The following is a 21,341-nucleotide window of genomic DNA, read 5'->3' as shown; positions in this document are numbered from 1 at the left end:
GGTCGCGGCGGAGGTAGGGGGGAGAGTACTGTGGATTGGGGGTGGGGGTGTGGGGAAGGGGGACTACAGGGCGAGCGCCGGTTTGGACGTGGCTTCCCACGTGCCCATCAAGGCTCCGTTCCGCGTCTCCAGGCCGGGTCTCTGTAAACACAGCCTTAGGTCTGGCACGTCTCTGCCCAGAGGTTATTTTTTTTTTTCACTCTAATAAGTAAATAGGGGGGTGGAGGGCATTGCCAATGCACCTTGCGCCGACTCAAGGAGTCATTTTAATGCAGGACCACTCCTTACCCTCTCCAGGGAGATCAAGGAAACCTTTAAAACCGGTAAAGCTTTTGCAAAGCGGGCGGCCTAGGCTGGGAATACCTGCTTGCGGAGGAGCGCGCCCGCAGGCCTGCGGGGCTGCGCCGGCCCTGGGCGCGGGGCGGCGGTTGGCGTCCGCGGGCCCGCCGTTCGGACCAGCGCCGGGCCGGCCCGGACACCGTGCGGAGCCAGAGCTCCGCCGGAGCCGCAGTTGAAGAAACCGCTCTCGGACTGGACGGAGGCGGAGCAGCGGCTCCGGCTGAGCCAACAGAAGAGCCTTAAAATGCCTGGAGCGCGAGGCACTCTGGGACTTGTAGTTTATGTCTGGGACGGCGTTCCCCCGCCACTGGGTTTCCCAGCCTTTTTACGTCGCCTTTTTCCTCCCCACCCGGTCCCGGCACCCCGACTTCCTGGTAGCCGCATGGCCTCGCGTACTACCGTACCCAGAAGTCTCCTCTTCGCGGCCCAGCGCGTGTCTCCGGTGGACTACAGTTCCCAGAAGCGCTTTGAAGCGCTGCCCTCTCTCATTTCCAGGACCACAATTCCCAGAGACTTCGGTTTCGCGGCGGTTCTCCTCTCACTCTTTCCTCGAGTTGGCCGGGCTCCGGCCGGCCAGGGGGGCGCACTGGGACGACGTGCTCCCTCGTGACCAGACACACGGTTTCCGCGGCGGCGGCGGCCCGTTTCCCTCCTCGCTTAGTTATCCCTCCCGCAGGCCGCCGCGGCCGGCCGGAGCTGTGACCTGGCGGGCCGCGCCTGCGCCCTGCCCCGTTTCCTGCCTGGCTGGTGGCGGCGGCCATTTTGTCCATCCTCCTCCTCCTCCTCCTCCTGCTCCTGCTCCTCCTGGTTGGAGCGCCGTGTCCGGAGCGGGCTGGGGGGAGAGAGCCCGCGAGCAGGGTTCGGTGTCCTTTCCTTGCCCCCACCCGGTGCCCGGAGCCCCCCTCCCCTTCCTCCCCGCCCCCTCCCCTCCCCGGCCCTGCCCTCCCCCTTGTCCCGGGATCGCTCCGTCGCACCCACCATGATGGAAGACGACGGGCAGCCCCGGACTCTGTGAGTACCCGAGACGAGGGGGTGCCAGGCGCCGCGAGGCCCGGGCGCCGCGGGGGGGAGCGCGGGAGCGCGGGGCCGAGGCCGGGAGGCTCCCGGCGGCGCCCTGGCCGGGGCGGCGCGGATGCGGAGTGCATTCCTCGTTTTGTCCCCTTTTCCTCGGGAAGGAAGCCCTCCCTTCCCCCATCGGTCCCTGCCCGGGGCCCGGGGCCCGCTCCGATCTCTCTGTCGCGCCCCCCTTTGCACGCCTCCCCAGGCCGGCGTCTGCCCCGCGGAGGCTGCGGGGCCGGGAGCGCGCCCGCCTTCCTTCCCCGCGCTTCAGGGTCCGGGGCTGAGCCAGGCGCCGTCTGTCCCCGCGGGGGCCGGGCCTGGCGGGGGTGGGACCGGGGGTGGGGCCGGGAGGGATGGGCACCCGCGCCCTCCGGGCCCCGGGCTCCGGCTGCTCCCCCGGCGGAAGCCGGGCCCTCGCGGCGCCGAGCCCCTGCCCGCGCCCGGCCCCACGTGCCCCCGCCCCCGCGGCGGGAACTGGCCGCCCGGCGCCCGCTACTCGGGAAGCGCGGAGGGAGGGTGCCTCCCGGCCCCGGAGCATCTCGCCCTCCTTGGACCACGAAGTTTGCTCTGCGCGCTGCCTTCGCTCCGCTGACAGCCAGCCAGCTGGCCGGCTGCTTTTGTCCTGTGGGTGCCCCCCCTGCTTCTCTGTCCAGACCCTCAGGGTTGGATAAAAAAAAAAAGATGCATTTTATCCACCACTCGTTGTGTGTCCTTCAACGCTCCTCCTCCCCGCTCGCTGTGGCTTTCTTACCTGCAGCCCAACCTAATGAATGAGTTCACCTCCCAGCCGCTCGCTGGAGTTTCTTGCCTTCGGAAGAGTGATGACTCAGCACTCGCATTCCCGTCTGGATCGTGAGGCACTCCTTCCTTTTTCCTGCATTAAAAAAAGAAGAAAAAAGTCGAGTAGTTTCTGATGACATGTTTTAAGTTTGGGCACTTTGGGTTTTCCCAGCCTCTCGAAGCTCCGCGCCTGCCTGCGGTCCCAGGAGCCAGGTTGCTGCTGTTTTTCCTCTCGCCTCTGCCCTGTGGTGCTGATAGGGTCAGAGTTCGCCTGGCTCTGCTGTTCGAGGGCAGATTGCTTTTGGGGGAATGGATGCAGGCGGGTAGGTCCTCAGGAGGCTTGACAAGCTTCTCATCTCTTGGGTCTTAAACTGGCTCAGGGAGGCGGATGGATGCCTGTACCATATTGATACGGGCTTGATTGTTCGTTTGTTTTGAGGGGGCCTCGCACTTTTTCATTCCTGATTTTTCTCCTCACTAAAGTATCTGCCATCCTGTTTTGAGAATTTGAGGCCAGCTTAAGCACCAGATGTTTGAATGGAAAGCCTGCTTAGCGAAACTTTTCTATTTGTTTTGTTCCGTCTTCCATCTTGGCCTTCTTCTCCCAGAAAGGGAATTGGGACAAGCTTGAAATTTGTTAACATCTGTTGAAGCCAAGGCTTGATATTTAGTTAGTGTGTGTTTTGATGGAAGCATCTGGGAAAGCTGGGTTTGGAGCCAGCTAGCGCGTGTTTAACAAAAAGTAACATTGTAATGCCCTGGCTGGGAAAGGTCTCCAGTTCCGTTTTTGCAGGCCCCATCCCTGGTTAGGGTGTGCAGCAGCCTGACCTGTTTCTTTCTCACATGATGTTTTTCCCTCTCCCTTTCTCTCTCTCTCAAATAAAGACGGGTTTTTAAAAAAGGTTACATTGTATCTAAGAAACTAAGACGTCATGATTACATCATAATAGCTGCTGAATAATTGGTAAATCCTCATGGCATATTCTCATTACCTCTAACTTCCTTGTGAAGAGAAGTTCTTGTTTTTTGCCATGCTAAAAGTGTGCTGTTTCAGTACTTTTAATTCCTAGATCTCTGCATCTGTCTTGTCTTCATCTCCATCGGACCTTAGACTTTCCTCAACTGACCAGTAACGGTAAACTAACTTCTTTGTCACTTACTTCTGACCTGTACCTTCTCCAATCTCCTGTTCTTTCTCCAAAACACACTTACTTTATCTGTTTGCAGCTGTCTAAAAATGTGACATGTGCACACATAAGTAAGGAAGCGTCTTGAGCCTTGATGTACATGCTCACTCTTCTGTCTTCCTGTTTCCTCTCCCACTGTTCTCATGGGAAGGGTGTTTTTTTTTTAGACAAGGACTGCTCCATCTTCCTAGGTCTTACCCTGCAGCACTTAGTTCCCTGCCTGGACAATAAGAGGTATTCAAATATTTTACAATGATTATACTCTTGTCATTAGTATTAAGTCCTTTTTCTTTTTTTAAGTCCAATTGATTTAAAGTTATAGGCAGACTTGATTGTCATATGCACATGATGCTGTCTGTTGATTTTATATATATTTTAAAACCTTCAAATGTAAAATTTTGAAGTAAAAGCAGATGTTTCACAACGGGGATTTTTTTTTTGGATCAGATTTTAATTAAAAAAACAACAATGCATAGTAGTTTTAAGTTTATTTTACATATTACTCCTGAAAGGATTCTTTAGATACAAGTAATGTAATAAAAACTTTCAAATGTGACTGTAGAGATTGATATCTAGTAGGGTTTTATTTTGTTTGTTTATGGAGCTCTTTTTATTTTACATTGTGATCTACGGATTAGGTTTTCAAGTGGCCAGTATGTTTTAAAAGAATGTACTGTTTCCTTAAAATGCCTGTGTGTTACTAGTGAGGTTTTTTTCCTGCAGACACACACAAGCTAAGACATATGGTTCTATCATCAGAAAACAATATGGTGTTTATAGCCTAGGTAGGTCTTTAAATATTCATTACCTACAGTATTACTAATTTATTCGATGGTATTTAAAGTGGTATAGAATTGCTTTGATGTTGAGCCTAAAGTTTTTCAAATAGTTGCTTTAAAGGTCTGTTTTCTGCTGCTTTCCATTCTCATTTGACATTTATTTTGGGGTAATATGTATTGGGTAACTTGTGATTTAAAAAAGCAAACAAATGGGACTGAACTGCCTGATAGCTCCCTTGTACGACCCACATTTCAAGATGTGTTGTGGGTAGCTCTAAATGCAGTGATTTGAGCCATGGTATATCTGAATCTGCAATCAACATTAAATTATCATGGTGTTCTATTATAGTTTACTTTCTTCATCTGATACACCAAAATGAGTAGGAATTGTGGATCTGGGATTATATTATACCTTCTTATGCAGTCATCCTTTACGGCTGTCCTTCCTGATACTCAGTCGAAAGGAGGAAATAAACCAGTGATTGAGAGTATAATCTGAATAAGGGCAACAGCAGAAGGAAATACCATTAAATTCCATTGTAGTATTGACTAGCTACACCATGGATTTGCTTGTATTATGGCTGTAATTAAGCCTTTCAACTTAATATAACATCAGTGCCCCTTACGTGGTTGGTCAGTTCACCTGTCCCTTCCCTGCACTTTGCCTGCCACCTGAGATGAACAGTGACAGACTGATAATTCATTAGATGCCCATTGAAGGGTGTTGCAAAATCTCTGCTTGTATAGGAACTTTTCAAGAACAAAAGTAAAAATGTTACTTTATCAGAGAAATGTGGTTATACTATGTTATGTAAAAATGCTGGTAATTTCAGCCCTGGTAGGTCTACTCTTTCCAGAGTCAGAAAACATTCAATGGTGAAATGTGTGGTTTGTCTTTTCTCTGAAAGGCATGATGTTCTTAACTTAAAATTCTGCCCAGTGGGACAGGGGCAGCAGTTTGGCAATGTGAACTTTTGCCTACTGTGCATCTGGGAAGTTTCTATCTTAAATTGAATTTTAACCCTGATGTTAGGGATGAGGCATCATTTTCCACTTTTAATGCTTTAGCTCCTACAGTTCCTGTTCTTAGAAGATAAAATAGACCGAAGGTATGCTTTTCTTTTTCTTGAGTTAAAAATCGTTTACTCTGAGTTGACCTCTCAATACAAAATTTGAGTCATTTGTCTTTTTCTGTTATTTTATATATGATCTTTGAGTTGAAATTTTATATTTAAACACTTGGAACTTTAGTATAAATGGCCTGCTTCATAACCAGAGCAGAAAGAAGTTTGCTGCTTTACCACAGAACTTTTAGTGGAGATATTTGAAAAATAGGAAACATTTTAAAACTAGGCTTCTCTGTAAGTATTTAATGTCATTCTAAAGTCTGGCTAACATTTTTGCTCTTTGGCATCAGTGCTTGAGATGTAAGTTAATATATCTAAAGTGCCTCTAGAAATTCTCAAAATTATAACGTATTGGAATAGATTGGCTTGAAATAAAACTCGTATGAAACAGTAACAGCTTTGATTGTGACTGTTATACTGTATATATCAATAGAAGGTAATTAGTGCCTGTGCAACAAATCAAGGTTTTAAGCAGTAATACAAATGTAAAACAATTTAAGATTTGTTACATCACAATGATCATTTTGTTTTAACTTTGTTACTTGTTAGCTTCAATATGTGAAAATTAGTTTTATCCACGTCAAATCTCTTAAAAATAAGCTATCTAGCACTGTAGGTAGATGAACATAATACTTAGGAGACCAAGGTTACTGTTCACTTTCTTTATAGAGAGGTCTGCCTTGTGCACAAAGGAAATCCCATCCATGATTGCCCACAAACCCCGTATGAGTTGAAAAGGGACAGGTGGTTGCCTAGCTAACTCCTAAGGCTCTAGCCTTCGCTGCTGCTGGAAGAAGTGGGCCGATGCATGCCCTGGCTCTGGGCCTGTCTGCTGTCACTGTGAGGAAGAGGTGGTGTGGGTGACCTAAACAAGTCTGTCCCTGGGCTAGTCTTCTATTAATTAACATGGGCTTGTGTTTCGGTCTTAGAGCACATAAATGAAAGGTAGTACTCACTGCAAGGACATTCTTAGCTGAACTGGAAAGTGCCTATTCAGTCCTAATCAGATAATTTTCTTTATTACACATAACTTTACCTTTCTCAGTCTGTTTTCTCCTTTCAAAGTCTTCCATCTTAAAGCAGTTATGTATTTAGTATGATAATAGATGCAAAGCTTATTTTGGTCTCAGTACTAAGTTTCCATATGTAACATATTAGGAAAATAAAAACGTATGTCCATTTATTTTCCAGAAGAAACCGTTAATTTTTACAAATATTGTTTGCTTGGTGAGGTTCATAACAGGCAAATTGTAGGAATTATACACAGAGGACCAGAAAGACTTAGAAGTTTGACAGTTAAGCTAAATTACAATAAGTCCATGGTACAAGAAAAACCAAGGTTGTCATTTCTAGGTGATGGTGTTCTTTTTTCCTTTTAAAAATTCTTCTGTGTTTCAAACTTCTTTTTAGATAATGTTTTTTAAAATATATTTTTATTGATTTCAGAGAGGAAGGGAGAGGGAGATAGAAACATCAATGATGAGAGAGAATCATTAATTGCCTGCTTCTTGCACCCTCCACACTGGGGATTGAGCCCATAACCCAGGCAATGTGCCCTGACTGGAATCGAACTGTGACCTCCTGGTTCATAGGTTGACACTCAACCACTGAGATATGCCAGCCAGGCTGTGTTTTAAACTTCTTATACAAAATACATATATTCAATTTATAAAACAAACAAAAACTAATCCCAATCCTTTAGGCATACTCAGAAGTATACCTGTATTTGTCTTAAATTTTCTCGGAGTTTCTAAAGAAGTCTTTATATTTGCTTTATCTAGATCAGTATATATTTTGTTGATTACGATGTGTTTTAGGCTAGGAAATTTTATTATTTTACTCTGCTATTCTAAAACAAAACAAGAAGTAACAATTTTATTTAGCAAGACAAAACAGACCCATCTGATTTCTGTGTGTTTTGCTGTAATTTTAACTCTCTTTTTTGTTCATGTAATTGCTTTGATTGGAGGTCTAAGATAAACTCTTGTTATATTCCTTTATATCTAATATAAAAGGCTATTCCTTTATGATCAGGTGTTTTGATAAGTCAATAATTATGAGTATGTGTGTGTGTTTTACATTATTTTAAATTGTGTTTCATATTAAAAAGTTGTAGTTATCTTGAGATTGCTTTAAGTTTTTATTATTTTTATTCTAATGAGATGAGAAAACTATGCTTTTGGTATACACGATTATGTTCATTTGTTTTTTACAAAAGTCTTTTGAGGTGGTACATTAGTGGCCTAAGTACATTTGTTGCTTTCATAAACAAGGATTAATTTTACTTTCATAGAATCAGTCTTAATTGGAATAGCTATATGAAGTCAGGACGTTAAAATGAACTAAAAGGTGATAAGTTAAATAATAACACGAGAGCCAGGGCTGAAAGAAATTACTGATTTTTTTTCTTTTTTCTTTTTTTTTGTCCAGATACGTAGGTAACCTCTCCAGAGATGTGACGGAAGTTCTTATTCTTCAGTTATTTAGTCAGATTGGACCCTGTAAAAGCTGTAAAATGATAACGGAGGTAAGATCTTCCCAGTTCCATGTGCTGACCGTTAGCATGATGTTTAGAGATACGTGAGTTGACTAGTATTTTAAAAAACATTCTAAGTATACCTCAAGTTATTCTGATGGGGAGACTCATGTTTGTTGTATTGACATATTACTTGGAACTGGCTGACAAACTCGGTTTGGAATGGAGTTTTATTTGCAGGGACAAAGTTCCTCTCCTGTTATTCTCAAATGGTCATTCTTCATGATGTAGTTACCTTCTGGTGTTCTTCCTTGGAAAGAATTAATAAACTTACCTCAGAGTATGAAAAACTAGATGACATTTCATACAATTCAACAAGAGTGTTACTGATTTAGATAGTATACCCTTTACTACAGTTTAGGAATTGGTGTATATTTGGTTATTTGCATAGTGCGACATTTTGCACCTTGTGTGTTTTTAGTAAATACTAATAACTGAGTAGCCTATTGTAGGTAGGAATTGAAATTGTTAGCGTAATGATTTTGTTTCAACAGTTTTTAAAAAATTATTATTTACTGGGTAGCAGGTATTACGGTAAGTCCTAGGGATGTAGTGGTGAGTGAAATGGTGCAGAGCCCGTAGGTTAGAGTCTAATGAGGGAGCCAGAGGAGCTAGCAGACAATAATGATGTAGGCTAATAAACGCGATGGGAGCAGTTTCACGTGCTGTGGGAGAAGATGGAAGGTCCAGTCAGCCTTAGTCTGGAGAGGCTTCTTAGAGGTGTTAGTGTCTAGGCTGAAGCTGAAAAAGAGAGTAGTGGACACTGGCTAAAAAGGAAGTTGAGGAAGAAGGGATTCCAGGTAGAGAGGGGAATGTTGATCTGGTCTGGTAAACAGCGGAAATGCTTGAAAGGAAAAGACAGAGATCATAGCATGCTTGGAGTTTGCAGTGGAGTTGGCTAGTCACAGAGATGCTAAGAGGAGAGGAGGAGTGTTCGGTAGGGACCACAAGCTGTGCTGAGGAGTCTGTGTTATGTCCTGAGACAGGGCGAGTGTTAAAAATCTGTAAAGCAAATTTTTTTTGGTCTTTTTCCCCTGACTAATGATAATTATCAGTCTGTTCTGGTATATTATGTTTCCTCTTCTTCTTCCTATTTCTGATTATTCATTCATTATTTTCCACAAAATTTACTTTGTGCTAGGCATTATTCAAAACCGGAACTATGAAGAGAATAAAGCAGTTCTGTGATGATGATTGGAGGGTATGTGCTTTATGGGCTAGGTGATGAGGGAAGGTGTCACCTCCGAGCTGAGACAGAAGAACGAGATGGTGCCATCTACATTAAGAGCTAGAAGCAGAGTTGGTATACAAAGCCTGAGTTGGTAATGAGTTTGGTGTGTGGGTTCAATGAAAGGCCCAGGATAGCTGGAGCCTGGTGAGGGGCAGGGGAAGTGGTAGGAAGTGAGTGTGAAGAGATAGGCAGGGTTTGGCATCATGGAGGGCAGTACAGACCATGACAGAGAGCAGTGGGGTTTTAAGTAGGGTAATGTATTCTGATTTGAATTTTTAAGGTACTGTATTTGGAGAATGACTGTTATGTGGAGAATGGATTGTAGGGGCAAGAGTGGAAGAAGGGAAACCAGCTGAGTTTATTTCACTAGACTAGTTTAAGTGGTGATGTGGACTTGTTCTCTAGAGTAGAAGCCATAGAGATGGAAGTATATAAACGTGGTATATGTTTTGGAGATAGAATAACAGATTGGCTGTGGGGCGTAATGGGAAAGAAGACTTCAAGAAGGACTCTTTTTCTTTTTAAATATTTTTATTGACTTCAGAGAGGAAAGGAGAGGGGGAGAGAGACAAAAACATCAATGATGAGAGAGGATTATTGATTGGCTGCCTCCTACACGGCTCCTACTGGGGATCAAGCCCACAACCCGGGCATGTGTCCTTTGACCGCAATCGAACCTGTGACCTATCAGTCCATATGCCATTGCTCCATCCACTGAGCCAAACCGGCCAGGGCGACCCTAAGATTCTTGTTTGTGCAATTATATGGATGGTAATGCTACTTATTTGCTAAAGAGGGCATGAGTAGGGGAGGCACAGGATGGATGGGGGGGGAGGAGTGGTGGGAATCAGGAACTCTTTTTTTGGCAATGCTAAATTTAAGATGTGCACTAGACAGTTAAATTGGCATGATATGTAGGCAGTTGGATAAACTAGTTGGGTACTTGAGAGAGACCAGTGCTGATGATACCAGCTTGAGTAGTATTTGAAGCCATGGACTAGGTGACATCTAGTTCCTGAGAGTGATGTAGAGAAGAGTAGAGGGACTCCGGAGCATCTCTACACTTACGACATTTAGAGTCTGAGTTACGAAGAACTACCGGCCACACACACACACACACACACACACCCCCGTGAGAAAGCAAAAACCAAGAGAGTATAGCGGAATGTGAAGGAGAATGTTTAGAGGGTTTTTTTGGGGGTTGTCACTTGTTTTGAATTCTACTTGAAAGTCAAGATGAGGACAGAAAAGGGATCACAGAGCTGGCAGAGAGGTCACTGGTGAGTATAACGCAGAGTTTTAGTGGCTTAGTAGTTGGGTTGGAAGCCAATTGGAGCGGGTTTAGAAGAGAATGGGATGTGAAAAAGGGGAAAGAATCATTAGAAACTTTTGCAAGTCATTTAATAATGATTTAAAGTGTTTTTATAAAAACCTGCATGTACAGCCATTTGAGGGGTAGAGGGATTTTAGTGAATTTTCAAAATTTACAACTCCCTCATTTGAACTTGTAAATAGTTGTAAGTCCTTGTATTTCTCTATCTTGATCTTTATGTCATCCCACAAGAATTGATGACTACAGTCCTGGCTGGATGGCTCGGTTGGTTGGAGTGTGGGCGTTCCTTCCATACACCAAAATGGTTGTGGGTTCAATTCCTGGTCAGGGCATATGCCTAGGTTGCAGGTTTCATCCCGGTAGGGGCACATACAGGAGGCAACCGATGAATGTTTTTCTCTCACATCAGTGTTTCTCTCTCTCTTCCTCTCTAAAATCAATAAAGATTATATCCTTGGGTAAGGATTTTTTTAAAAATTGGTGACCATAGTAATTAAGACGCAGTTAATTTTTAGTGTCACTTGCCTGTGGTGTAGGTGGGAAGCTTCCAAAGGGCATGAACTCTGCTCCAAACCAGCGGTCGCCAACCTTTCGGACCGCACGGACCACCAGTGGTCTGTGGGCCACCGGTGGTCTGTGGGCCACTGGTTGGTGACCACTGCTATAGACTGGCTAGGCATTTATTTTTCTTTCGTGAATTTCATTTCGGCATGTTAAAAATCCATTCTTACTCTTAGTTTTATGTTTGTTTGTTTTTTACTTTAGGTACTATTTAGAGCTTAGCTTTCCCTGTATACTATAATAAATGCATATTACCTAGTAAATTTTTTAACACATCTGACATTTGAGATGTGGCAGAAATCAGTAGGGTCTTAGATAAAAATGTAGTGTGGTGTTAATATATCAATATGAATGTGCGTGTTTACGTACGTTGAATGGGGTCCGGCCTACTACCGCTTAGATAAGCATGCAGTCTGCGTGCATGAGTAGACGAGTTCACTGAAGTCTGTTGTTATAGCTCTACCACTGGACTTTCTGTGTTTGCTACAGTTACCAGTGCTTTCCTCAGAAGCCATAGGGCAGAAAGGTAGGACTAAAAGGAAAAACTGACTAGTTGTTTTAGCTTATTTACATTTTAAATCCTTTCTTTTCTGACCGTTACTAGTAAATATTAACTTTCTTAAAGGAGGACTTTAAGATTTGGAGTCCCCCCCCCATTTTCTTTCCCTACCTTTTAAGAGCAGTGTTCATGTTGCTAGGGCAGTAGGATTTTGTATGGGAGCCCAGTTTCCTTGTCAGTATTAATGGTCACACTTTTTCCCCTCTCAAGGAAATGCCTCTGGTTGCTTCGCCACTATTGTTTTAGACGTCTTATTTTGGATTTTTCTTCTAAAACTTTCCTGGGATGAAAAACAGTGATTGTTGAAAAGATCTTTATTTTATCTGGTATTTTTATCCTTTGTAAGTGCAAAGGAATTCCACATTTTTAATTTTTTTAGGGCATTTTACACAGTACAGTGATGACTGTTTTTAACCTTATGTAAATATATTTATACAGTGTGTAACTCCAATTTAGGTTGCAGGTTTATAAAATTTACTTCCATGTAGGTTGTGAGATGATATAATTAGGTTACTACTTTCTCACCATCTATAAACACCTATTTGCCAACTACTGTCGAGCATAATGTTGTAGAATATATATAATGTTTTTTGAGTGTTTTTGTGATATAAAATTGTAGCTTTGTCTTGAAATGTTTAGTTAAAGACATTTTTAGAAATTTTTTTCTCAATCACTAGTTTATTTTTCTGGTCTTTGATGACCAAATTCAAAAATTTATAGAATCTCTAATACATTAGAATATTTTGAAAGGAAATTCACTTTAATAGCAAGTTATAAATTTGAACTTTTTCAATATTATTCTCATTTCTTATCTATAAAAGAAATACATAATCTCATCTCATCATATGTAGAGCTAATAGGAGTAAAGTTTGTAAAGTTGGTCATTTCTGTAGTTTTGGTAGTCATGGGTTACAGTTAGTGAAGGATTCTGATGCATAAATAGAATTCATGTTGGGAATTCTGTTGGGAAAGAAGAGCAGTGGGAAGGAAGTGGTCCTTATCCATCAAATCTGAACTGAGGTTTTGTTTGGTCTAATGTAAACTTCTCCTTCATATTTACCATACTTCACTAGAATTCTGTATTTTGATTTAATGCTGATAGTCATACTTCTGTGTTGCTTTGGCAGTTCTGTTGGCGTACAACAGAATCCTGAGGTGCAAAGTCAGGTCTAGCTATAACTCTTTAAAGTGTTAGGCTTTCATAAACTTATGCAATCTCACCTGTACATTCCTAGCTATCAGTAATGTTTTTTCCTGGATTTTCTTCTCAGCAACCCGATAGCAGAAGGGTCAACTCTTCTGTTGGATTTTCTGTTTTGCAGCATACAAGCAATGACCCATATTGCTTTGTGGAATTTTATGAACACAGAGATGCAGCTGCTGCATTAGCTGCTATGAATGGGAGAAAAATTTTGGGAAAGGTAAGATAATAGAATAATGGCACCTAATGAACATATGTGTTTGCATGTCAAATTAGTTTGCATTCTTGCTTAGCAACTTTTTAAAAGAATATTCAGCTCTGCTGAGTGATGATTTTGCTTTATTCAGCCTAGTACTTTTATAAAAATTATCCTGCTTGATAAATGACTTAATAAGTGGTAAGTGTTATGCTTTTTAATGATATCCCTAATAATTGTATTAAATATAATCTTTATTTTTAGGAGGTCAAAGTAAACTGGGCAACAACACCAAGTAGCCAGAAAAAAGATACTTCCAGTAAGTACTCCTGCTGCATTTCCTCTGGAAGAGTTCTGAAATTACCCTGGCAGCATGACCAGCCTAAGTAGGGTTTTTCCCTTCCCCTCCTGTTGCCTATAAAAGGTTTAGTAGCAAAAATAAAAAAAATAAACATAAATAAAAGGTTTAGTAGCTGACTTAAGTATTTGATTACCAAATGCTTTGATTTCAGATCACTTCCATGTGTTTGTTGGGGATTTGAGTCCAGAAATTACGACAGAAGATATCAAATCAGCATTTGCCCCCTTTGGTAAAATATCGTAAGTATCATAATCAATACTATACTCAATTGTGATAGGCACAATAGTATCTGATTAACTTGTATAAGAATTAAGGTTTTCTTTTCCTAATTAGTGTGATTTTTGTTTTGTTTTTGTTTTTATTAGATGTTGAAAATGTTGTCACTTTAATGTTTTGGGGTCTTGTTTTCATCTAATCCTGTGTATAATGTGTTTAAAAATTTTAAGTGATTGTTATCTTTGAAGCAGATGTTTGGGTGGTAAAAACTATTATGAAGTCCAACTTTTTGTCAAATGTTTTCGATATTTGGTGGTTAAAGATAATGGGTTAAAATAAATGTGATTTATACTGTGTATTAAGCTTTTTATTAGTGGGGGAAAGTAGATAAATCCTGGGGTATATTGTGGTTAAATGAAAATGTATATGTTAAATTATAATGATAAATGTTATTATAGTATTAAGAAGTTTCAATGTTTGAGCCATAAATTTGGATTGTTTTCTGTTTTGTTAGTGTTTTATTCTGCTAATTAGGGCCCAAATGTGGTTTAATTTTTAACAAAGTTTATGCTCAAATTTCACTGTATGTTACTTGATCAAATATATTAGAAAACTAAAAGTGGTTATAATTCTATAAAATGTTTATCATAATTTATATTTCTGATTAAGATCTATTTGTCTTACGTATTTCCTGTAGATTTAAACAATACATTTTAGTATTACTTTACAGGAATATGTTTCAACTAAGAACAACAATATCTTTCTGTATACAATTTGTTGTTCTATAGTTTTATTTGAAAGAAATATTTAATTCTTAATTTTCTATTTTGATATTTGCTTTGCTTTTTAATCTCTAAATGTGGTAAGTAAAAATCAGTATAAAAAATAATACAGGTTGCTGTTTTTCAATCTTTATTTATACCTGAGCGCTGCAGTTTTTCTAAAGTCCAAGTCACAATTAAAAGTAATAGCATTCTGGTTATTTTGCAGAATTGCTCATAAGAATGGACAGGATCTTGAAGGCTAACTGCAAGGAACTGTGCACACTGGAACTCAGTTGTAGATTTTTTTCTCATTTCTATTTATTCTTATTATACATTTATTTATATATACATATATTTTAGTATTTACATTTTAACATTCTATATTCAGTGGAGTTCTTTATTTCCAATCATTTTAACTTACTCACTAAAATTTCTGTGTAAATTTGTTGTTTTCGTACTGGTGTGCTTAGCATTGTTGTTAGTTTTTTATTCTCCTTTCTTAAATTTCTGAAAATGTCAATTTTTCAAAATTTACAGCTGCCCAAACTCCAAAATGATGATAGAGAATTGACCAAGAAAAATAAAGAAATCTGTTAACAGGCCATGTATGCCTTTTTAATTCCTATTTTTTCCTCTTTTTCAATTTTTTAATATTTCATATATTTTGTATCACTAGGCAGAAAACATTTAACTATTTAGAGATTGCATGGTGGTAAAGTAGTTAGCATTGTTACAGTAATTTATAGAACAGTAAACCTTAGAGGACACTAGCCGATAGAATATTAGAGAAGGAAACCATTGTTCCTATTTATCTTCAGATTTGAGCATTTAGTTTAGAAAGCACAGGCTATTTGATTAGGTTGCATGTTTATTACATGTTTTTGTCCTACTGCTTTTTTCTAACAGGTAAAGAAGCGTTAGGGAGAGTTCAGGAATGACTGTAGTTAATTAGGGCTAACTGGAATTTTATTTTAAAAATGCTCACGATACAGTGTGTGTGGTTCCTTTTGGTTTTTGTTTTGAGGGTGACTCTTACTTCCCTCATTGAGCTGTGCTTCTTTTCGCAGGGACGCCCGAGTAGTTAAAGACATGGCGACTGGAAAATCCAAAGGCTATGGTTTTGTATCTTTTTATAACAAACTGGTACGTTCTTTCAATGCAAGTTCAGTTTAATACAGAATTTAGTCATTAATTAATCTGAAACTTGAATGGTCTTAGATGTTAACTGCAAACACAGCTTTTATGTAATATTGTATGTCTTAACAATAAAGCATAATTCATTTTGTCATAAGCTTGGAAATAGCTGGAAAAAGATAGCCTGATTATAAGGAAGAGTAATAAAGTTGCATTTGTGCACTGGTGAAGGTAAGATATAACTTAGAAGTAAAGCTAAAGGGTAGGACAAATGAGGTAGTCAGAATTTGGAGGGAAGTTAGACTGTATTTAGTCTTAACTTTGAAAATCTCAGTTTTAACTTCTAATAATTACTCATAATTTTGTAGCTGGGATATTAAATGAAAGTTGAAGCAGTACATCCTGACTTTTGCATGTATTCTTTTAAGAAAGAAGTACTAAAATATTTAAATATTTGCATTAACTATAACATCAGATTATAAAGTGAGCTTTGGCATCAGCATTTTAGAACAGTTTCAGCAACTTAGATTACCTGCATTTATTAAAGCAGTAAGATAAAGGGCAGGAGTCATATACTTTCTTTGCTTAGATTCATTGCATTTGTTGCAAATTCGCATTAATTCTGAGAATCCAAATTCATTTTTTATTGGCAGCCACTTTACAGCATTTTCCAACAATGCAGAAAGTTTTCTGCCTTAAATGAGTTTTTAATATGTATTGTGTTATAGTTACAATACATTGCTACTAGAATGTACATTTTCGGGGTTAGGTGATTAGAGTTTTTATATATTATTCAGTAAAAGTTACATTACAAATCATAAAATCAAAATATTAGAAAACCACTTTATCTTATGGGATTTCTGCCTTTTTATTTCATTTAATTTATTTATTTATTTTAATATATTTTATTGACTTTTTACAGAGAGGAAGGGAGAGAGATAGAGAGCTAGAAACGTCGATGAGAGAGAAATATCAATCAGCTGCCTCTTGCACATCCCCTACTTGGGGATGTGCCCGCAACCAATGTACATGCCCTTAACCAGAATCGAACCTGGGACCTTTCAGTCCGCAGACCGACGCTATACCACTGAGCCAAACCGGCTTCGGCTGCCTTTTTATTTTTTAATCAACGGGATTGTGATATTTTTCTTGCATATTTGAATTATGATAAATTTCTCTAATGCTGTCTTGGTATTTTGAAATCTATAAATAATAATAGCTTTTATGAATCACTTAATATAAATAATTTTCTTAGTATATTAGTCCAGTTTTGCTTAGGATGCTCAGGGAATTAATTTACTGATGTTTTATTGGATCCAGCATTGCCAGCATTTTCTTTCATCTTCTGGGTCTTATATACCACAATTTTCTGTTTGTAATTGCTCTTTCTCTTTTTCTCTATAGGATGCAGAAAATGCAATTGTGCATATGGGAGGTCAGTGGCTGGGTGGTCGTCAGATCAGAACCAATTGGGCCACACGCAAACCACCTGCACCTAAAAGCACACAAGAAAGTAAGCTACATCCACTCTATTAAAATGATGGTGCTTCACAAAGTCATGTATTGGTATAGTCTTAATTGGTATAGTCTTAAAACTTTGTTAGCATTGCAAGCCTCGTTTTATCTTGAATATAACTTTGGGCTTTGAGATACTATATTTGGAGCTGTGAACCATCTGATATAGATCAAATCAGAGCATGAAGAAAAATACTTTCACTTTTTCCCCCCCAAATGAGGAATATCTTAATAAAATATAGTAATCTCTCAACATTTTTGTTTTCTCTGTGCATGTAGATAACACTAAGCAGTTAAGATTTGAAGATGTAGTAAACCAGTCAAGTCCAAAAAATTGTACTGTGTACTGTGGAGGAATTGCTTCTGGGTTAACAGGTATTGTGTTTGGTTTTCTAACCCCCTTCTCTGGAGCTTCATCACTATTAGTACCAATTTTATGATAAACATGAACCTTGAATAATCTATATGTTTTTGTTTTTCAGATCAACTTATGAGACAGACATTCTCACCATTTGGACAAATCATGGAAATAAGAGTTTTTCCAGAAAAGGGCTATTCATTTGTCAGGTAAAATTCTACCTATAATATTATTACTCTTAAATTTGATTTGTTCTTTCAGTTACATTATTTGATCTCCCCCCCACCCCCCAAGTATCAGAGGTTGTTATGTTAGTATTACTTTGTAATGTAGAACTTTAAACTACCTATATAACGTACTCTACGATACCAATGCCAAATTGATACTTATAATCTAACAAGTGTGTATGTAAACTAGTACTGTGTTAAGTTCTTTAAAAAAAACTTTTTCTATTTTTCTTTCAGATTTTCAACCCACGAAAGTGCAGCCCATGCCATTGTGTCGGTGAATGGTACTACGATCGAAGGACATGTTGTTAAATGCTATTGGGGTAAAGAATCTCCTGATATGACTAAAAACTTCCAGCAGGTAATTCGATTCTTCATAGCACTGTTTAAGGTTTCTATCTTAAATATCTACATAAAAACTTTTAGAAACTGAAATTAAAAAATGAAGCATTTATCTGCTTTCACTTGATTTTTATTAATACTATTTCAAAAGTGATTATTTTGTGGTATTAACTGAATCTTAATACTTTCTTTTCACAGGTGTCACCACCCAATAAACTTAGACAATGATAAATAACAGAGTCCTATTCACATAAGGGTGCTTACTTAGTTTTTCTCTTCCTTGTCTCCCACTTTTCTTCAAATACTGTGTTTCTTACTTGTTTCCTAAAACAGTAATTTGCTTTTTCCTAGGTTGACTATAGTCAGTGGGGTCAGTGGAGCCAAGTTTATGGAAACCCACAACAGTACGGACAGTATATGGCAAATGGGTGGCAAGTACCGCCTTATGGAGTATACGGGCAACCATGGAATCAACAAGGATTTGGAGTAGAGTAAGTTTGGTTTGTTTTTTTTTCATATATTTTATTGATTTTTTACAAAGAGGAAGAGAGAGGGCTAGAGAGAGAGAATCATCGATCAGCTGCCTCTTGCACACCCCCTACTGGAGATGTGCCTGCAACCAAGGTACATGCCCTTAACCAGAATCGAACCCAGGACCTTTCAGTCCGCAGACCAACGCTCTACCACTGAGCCAAACCGGTTTCGGCAAGTTTTTTTTTTTTCTCTTCAGTATAGAAATATGGTTCTGACAAGAGCAATAAAAAGTGTGTTTTCCTAGGGAGAATCTATTTAAATTAAATTTATTGAGCTATTAAAAAACTTATGAAAAGAGATTTATGGTGCTTAAAATGTTCTTATTACCTAGGTGAAAAGGGAGGTTGGGGTAATGTTTGGTATGTCCTGCTACCTTTATAAGCAATTGGTAGAGTTTGGTTTACAGTTCTAACGTACTATTTTATCTACTTGTTTATTTTGGTGTGGAAAAGATCTTTGTCTAGATATGTTCAGAAATGTAATGATTTATACCTGTTGGCTTGAGTGAGGAGTTTCAGAGATTTATCTGATTAAAAAGCTTGCTTTTTCCCCTTATTTGATAGAGTGGGCTGGTCCCCAGAGGTCCCCTTTATTTTCACTTGTTCCTTCTTTTTTAAAAATGAACTTGTGTTTTTAAAATTTCTTGTAAATTGATATACAGTGTGCAATATACAGTAGGTAGATGATGTGTTGAATCATTTGTCATTTTAAAAAATTATTATATTTTTCTTGATTTCAGAGAGAAAAAGAGGAGACAGAAACATCAGTGATGAAAGAGAACCATTGATTGATCAGCTGCCTCCTGTATACCCCCTATTGGGGATCAAGCCTGCAACCCAGGCATATGTCCTGACCAGGGATTGAACTGTCATCTCCTGGTTCATAGGTCAACACTCAAGGACTGAGCCAAGCCAGGGGGCCATTTGTTTGTTTGTTTTCTTAATTAGTTTTGAGCTATTCTTCAGAGTAGTCATTGTGTTAAGTTGTGGCTATTTTCTTAACAATTTAAGACTAATATTGTGCCCAGCTGGTTTGGCTCAGTGGATAGAGCATTGGCCTGTAGACTGAAGGGTCCCGGGTTTGATTCTGGTCAAAGGCATATGCCTGGGTTTCGGGCTCAGTCCCCAATGGGGGGCATGCAAGCGGCAGCCAATCAGTGGTTCTCTCTCACCATTGATGTTTCTCTGTCTCCCTCTCCCTTCTCTGAAATCAATAAAAATAAAAAGACTAATATTGTAATATGTATTCTACATATGTGGCTGGCTATGTATCAGTTATTTCTTTGCTCTTTGTTGTAGGTTTGATTCTTTGTTGTCTATTCTGTGATTTAGCTCTGCTTGGTTTTTGTAAAAATGTACAGATGATTTTTCCTTGTGTTTGCTGAAGTGTTTGTTTTTTCTTCTCTTTCAAGTCAATCACCTTCTGCTGCCTGGATGGGTGGATTTGGTGCTCAGCCTCCCCAAGGACAAGCTCCTCCCCCTGTAATACCTCCTCCTAACCAAGCTGGATATGGTATGGCAAGTTACCAAACGCAGTGAGCTGGGACTCTAAACAAAATTGTAATTCATAATAGCTTCAGTTTCCTGTGACACTCTGAAGACATGGAAGTAGACATCGGAAAACGGAAATATTTATTTTAAAAATGGAAATGTTTGGAACCTTTAGCACAGCTTTGCTTTGGTGAAGGACACATGTCTTCTAGTTCTGCCTTTTTAAGTTTTTGTTCATGATGGATATGAACATGATTTTTCTTTGTGTACAAAAACTAAAATAAAGTCAATAAAGACAATTCTGACTACAAATTTTATAGGAGAAATGGGTAATACATTTTGATTACTAGATACTATTCCATTTTTACCTTGCTATTCAGTATTTTAACTCACTGTTTTTAAAAGAGGAGAAAAAAGGGAGGATCGTGAAAAACTGGGAATCACACATAAGTTCATCCTGAATCCTGACATTACCTTCCCCCACTCTGAGGTGGACCACATTCGAAGTCAGCAGGAAAACAGTGTGATGTTGAGAAGAAATGCATGGTTTTGGAGTCGCTTTGGAGGAAATATTTACTTTATGCTTAAAGAAACCTGAAGCCAGACTGATAAAGAAATTTTGCAACCTAAATAAGGAACAGCATTGCCTGAGTTACTTGAGCAAATGTTGGTGATCCACATTAAGACATATTTTTAAGACTTTAAAAAGTGTTGATTATTAAAACTGTAGTAAATTACATTTCACTTTTGGGGGAAAATTCCAAGTATGGTGTTTGTATTAAAGTCAGACAGTCATACTTGTGCTTTTACATGAAGTTTAAATGATATACATTGTAAATATTAACTACAGTGTTTAAAAAGCATGCTTCAACATAGAAGTAGCAATGTAATTATTTGAAGTAACAACACACTCCACTGCATTGAATGCAATGGATTGATAAGAATGTTTAAGACTGACATTTCCAAGGTTGGCTACTATGTAAAATTAAAATTATACAAATTACTATACAGAAAAAGCCTTAATTTTAATTTCATATAAATCTTTGATGCAGAAATACATTTTAAAATGTCATTGCAGATTAGATTTTTTTTTTGCCTTTTCCCTTTGCTTTACATCACTTGGTATGTAAACACCTTGATTAAAACCTTGTAAGCCATTTCAAGGTTCCTATAAATTGTAAAATACAAGTGTTTTTTAAAAAATCTTTGGGTGTTTTTTAAATAAGATATATTTTGCCCGATAATTTTTTAAACAAGATTGCTAAAACATCTTATTTAGACAGTTCGTTGTACCAATTTATGATCGGCTCTTTGCTTTGACTAGCGTACAGAGTTGTGACTCTCCTTTTGGTTCCTTTGTTCTCCTGTGTGGCTAGTGTGCCGGGGAGGAAAGCCTGAACAGAGGCTGGGCTGTGTGAGTGCAGTTTGCAAAAGAATTAGTAGGTGGAGAAGATTGAGGTTTGTTTCGGAGGCATTTTTCGGGCTATGTGGATAAAATCTGCCTCGAACTTT

General features: G+C 39.4%; 1 protein-coding gene across 14 annotated transcripts; it reads left to right on the top strand.

Annotated features, from left to right (window-relative positions):
• The first annotated feature begins 830 nt into the window (after positions 1-830).
• Positions 831-20,128, top strand: TIAL1 (TIA1 cytotoxic granule associated RNA binding protein like 1). Of its 14 annotated transcripts, none has more exons than XM_084904538.1 (16): positions 848-1,350; positions 3,533-3,599; positions 4,089-4,150; positions 7,702-7,798; positions 12,814-12,912; positions 13,153-13,207; positions 13,401-13,488; positions 14,456-14,524; positions 14,767-14,834; positions 15,297-15,372; positions 16,768-16,876; positions 17,158-17,253; positions 17,361-17,445; positions 17,701-17,824; positions 18,157-18,296; positions 19,751-20,128. In XM_084904538.1, coding segments are annotated over exons 9-16 (759 nt in total). In that variant the 5' UTR covers positions 848-1,350; positions 3,533-3,599; positions 4,089-4,150; positions 7,702-7,798; positions 12,814-12,912; positions 13,153-13,207; positions 13,401-13,488; positions 14,456-14,524; positions 14,767-14,832; the 3' UTR covers positions 19,878-20,128. The 14 variants fall into 14 exon arrangements, with proteins under 14 accessions (XP_084760658.1, XP_084760660.1, XP_084760661.1 ...); XM_084904526.1 differs by having other exon boundaries at positions 12,763-12,912; XM_084904527.1 differs by lacking the exon at positions 848-1,350 and adding an exon at positions 3,254-3,313 and having other exon boundaries at positions 3,557-3,599.
• Positions 20,129-21,341: the final 1,213 nt, after the last annotated feature.

This window comes from Pipistrellus hanaki, assembly GCF_964339955.1.
Source record: "Pipistrellus hanaki genome assembly, chromosome: 14".
NCBI classification, from domain to species: domain Eukaryota; kingdom Metazoa; phylum Chordata; class Mammalia; order Chiroptera; family Vespertilionidae; genus Pipistrellus; species Pipistrellus hanaki.
Note: the sequence above shows the minus strand (reverse complement) of the source record. Positions and strands in the feature narration are given on the sequence as shown.

Bases quoted from the DNA above. Each gene is read 5' to 3' on its own strand.
- TIAL1 (XM_084904525.1), top strand. From the start codon at position 1,752: ATGGGCACCCGCGCCCTCCGGGCCCCGGGCTCCGGCTGCTCCCCCGGC. The intron at 17,446-17,700 runs GTAAAATTCTAC...TTTTTCTTTCAG, and splicing joins AAGGGCTATTCATTTGTCAG to ATTTTCAACCCACGAAAGTG. The intron at 17,825-18,156 runs GTAATTCGATTC...GCTTTTTCCTAG, and splicing joins TGACTAAAAACTTCCAGCAG to GTTGACTATAGTCAGTGGGG.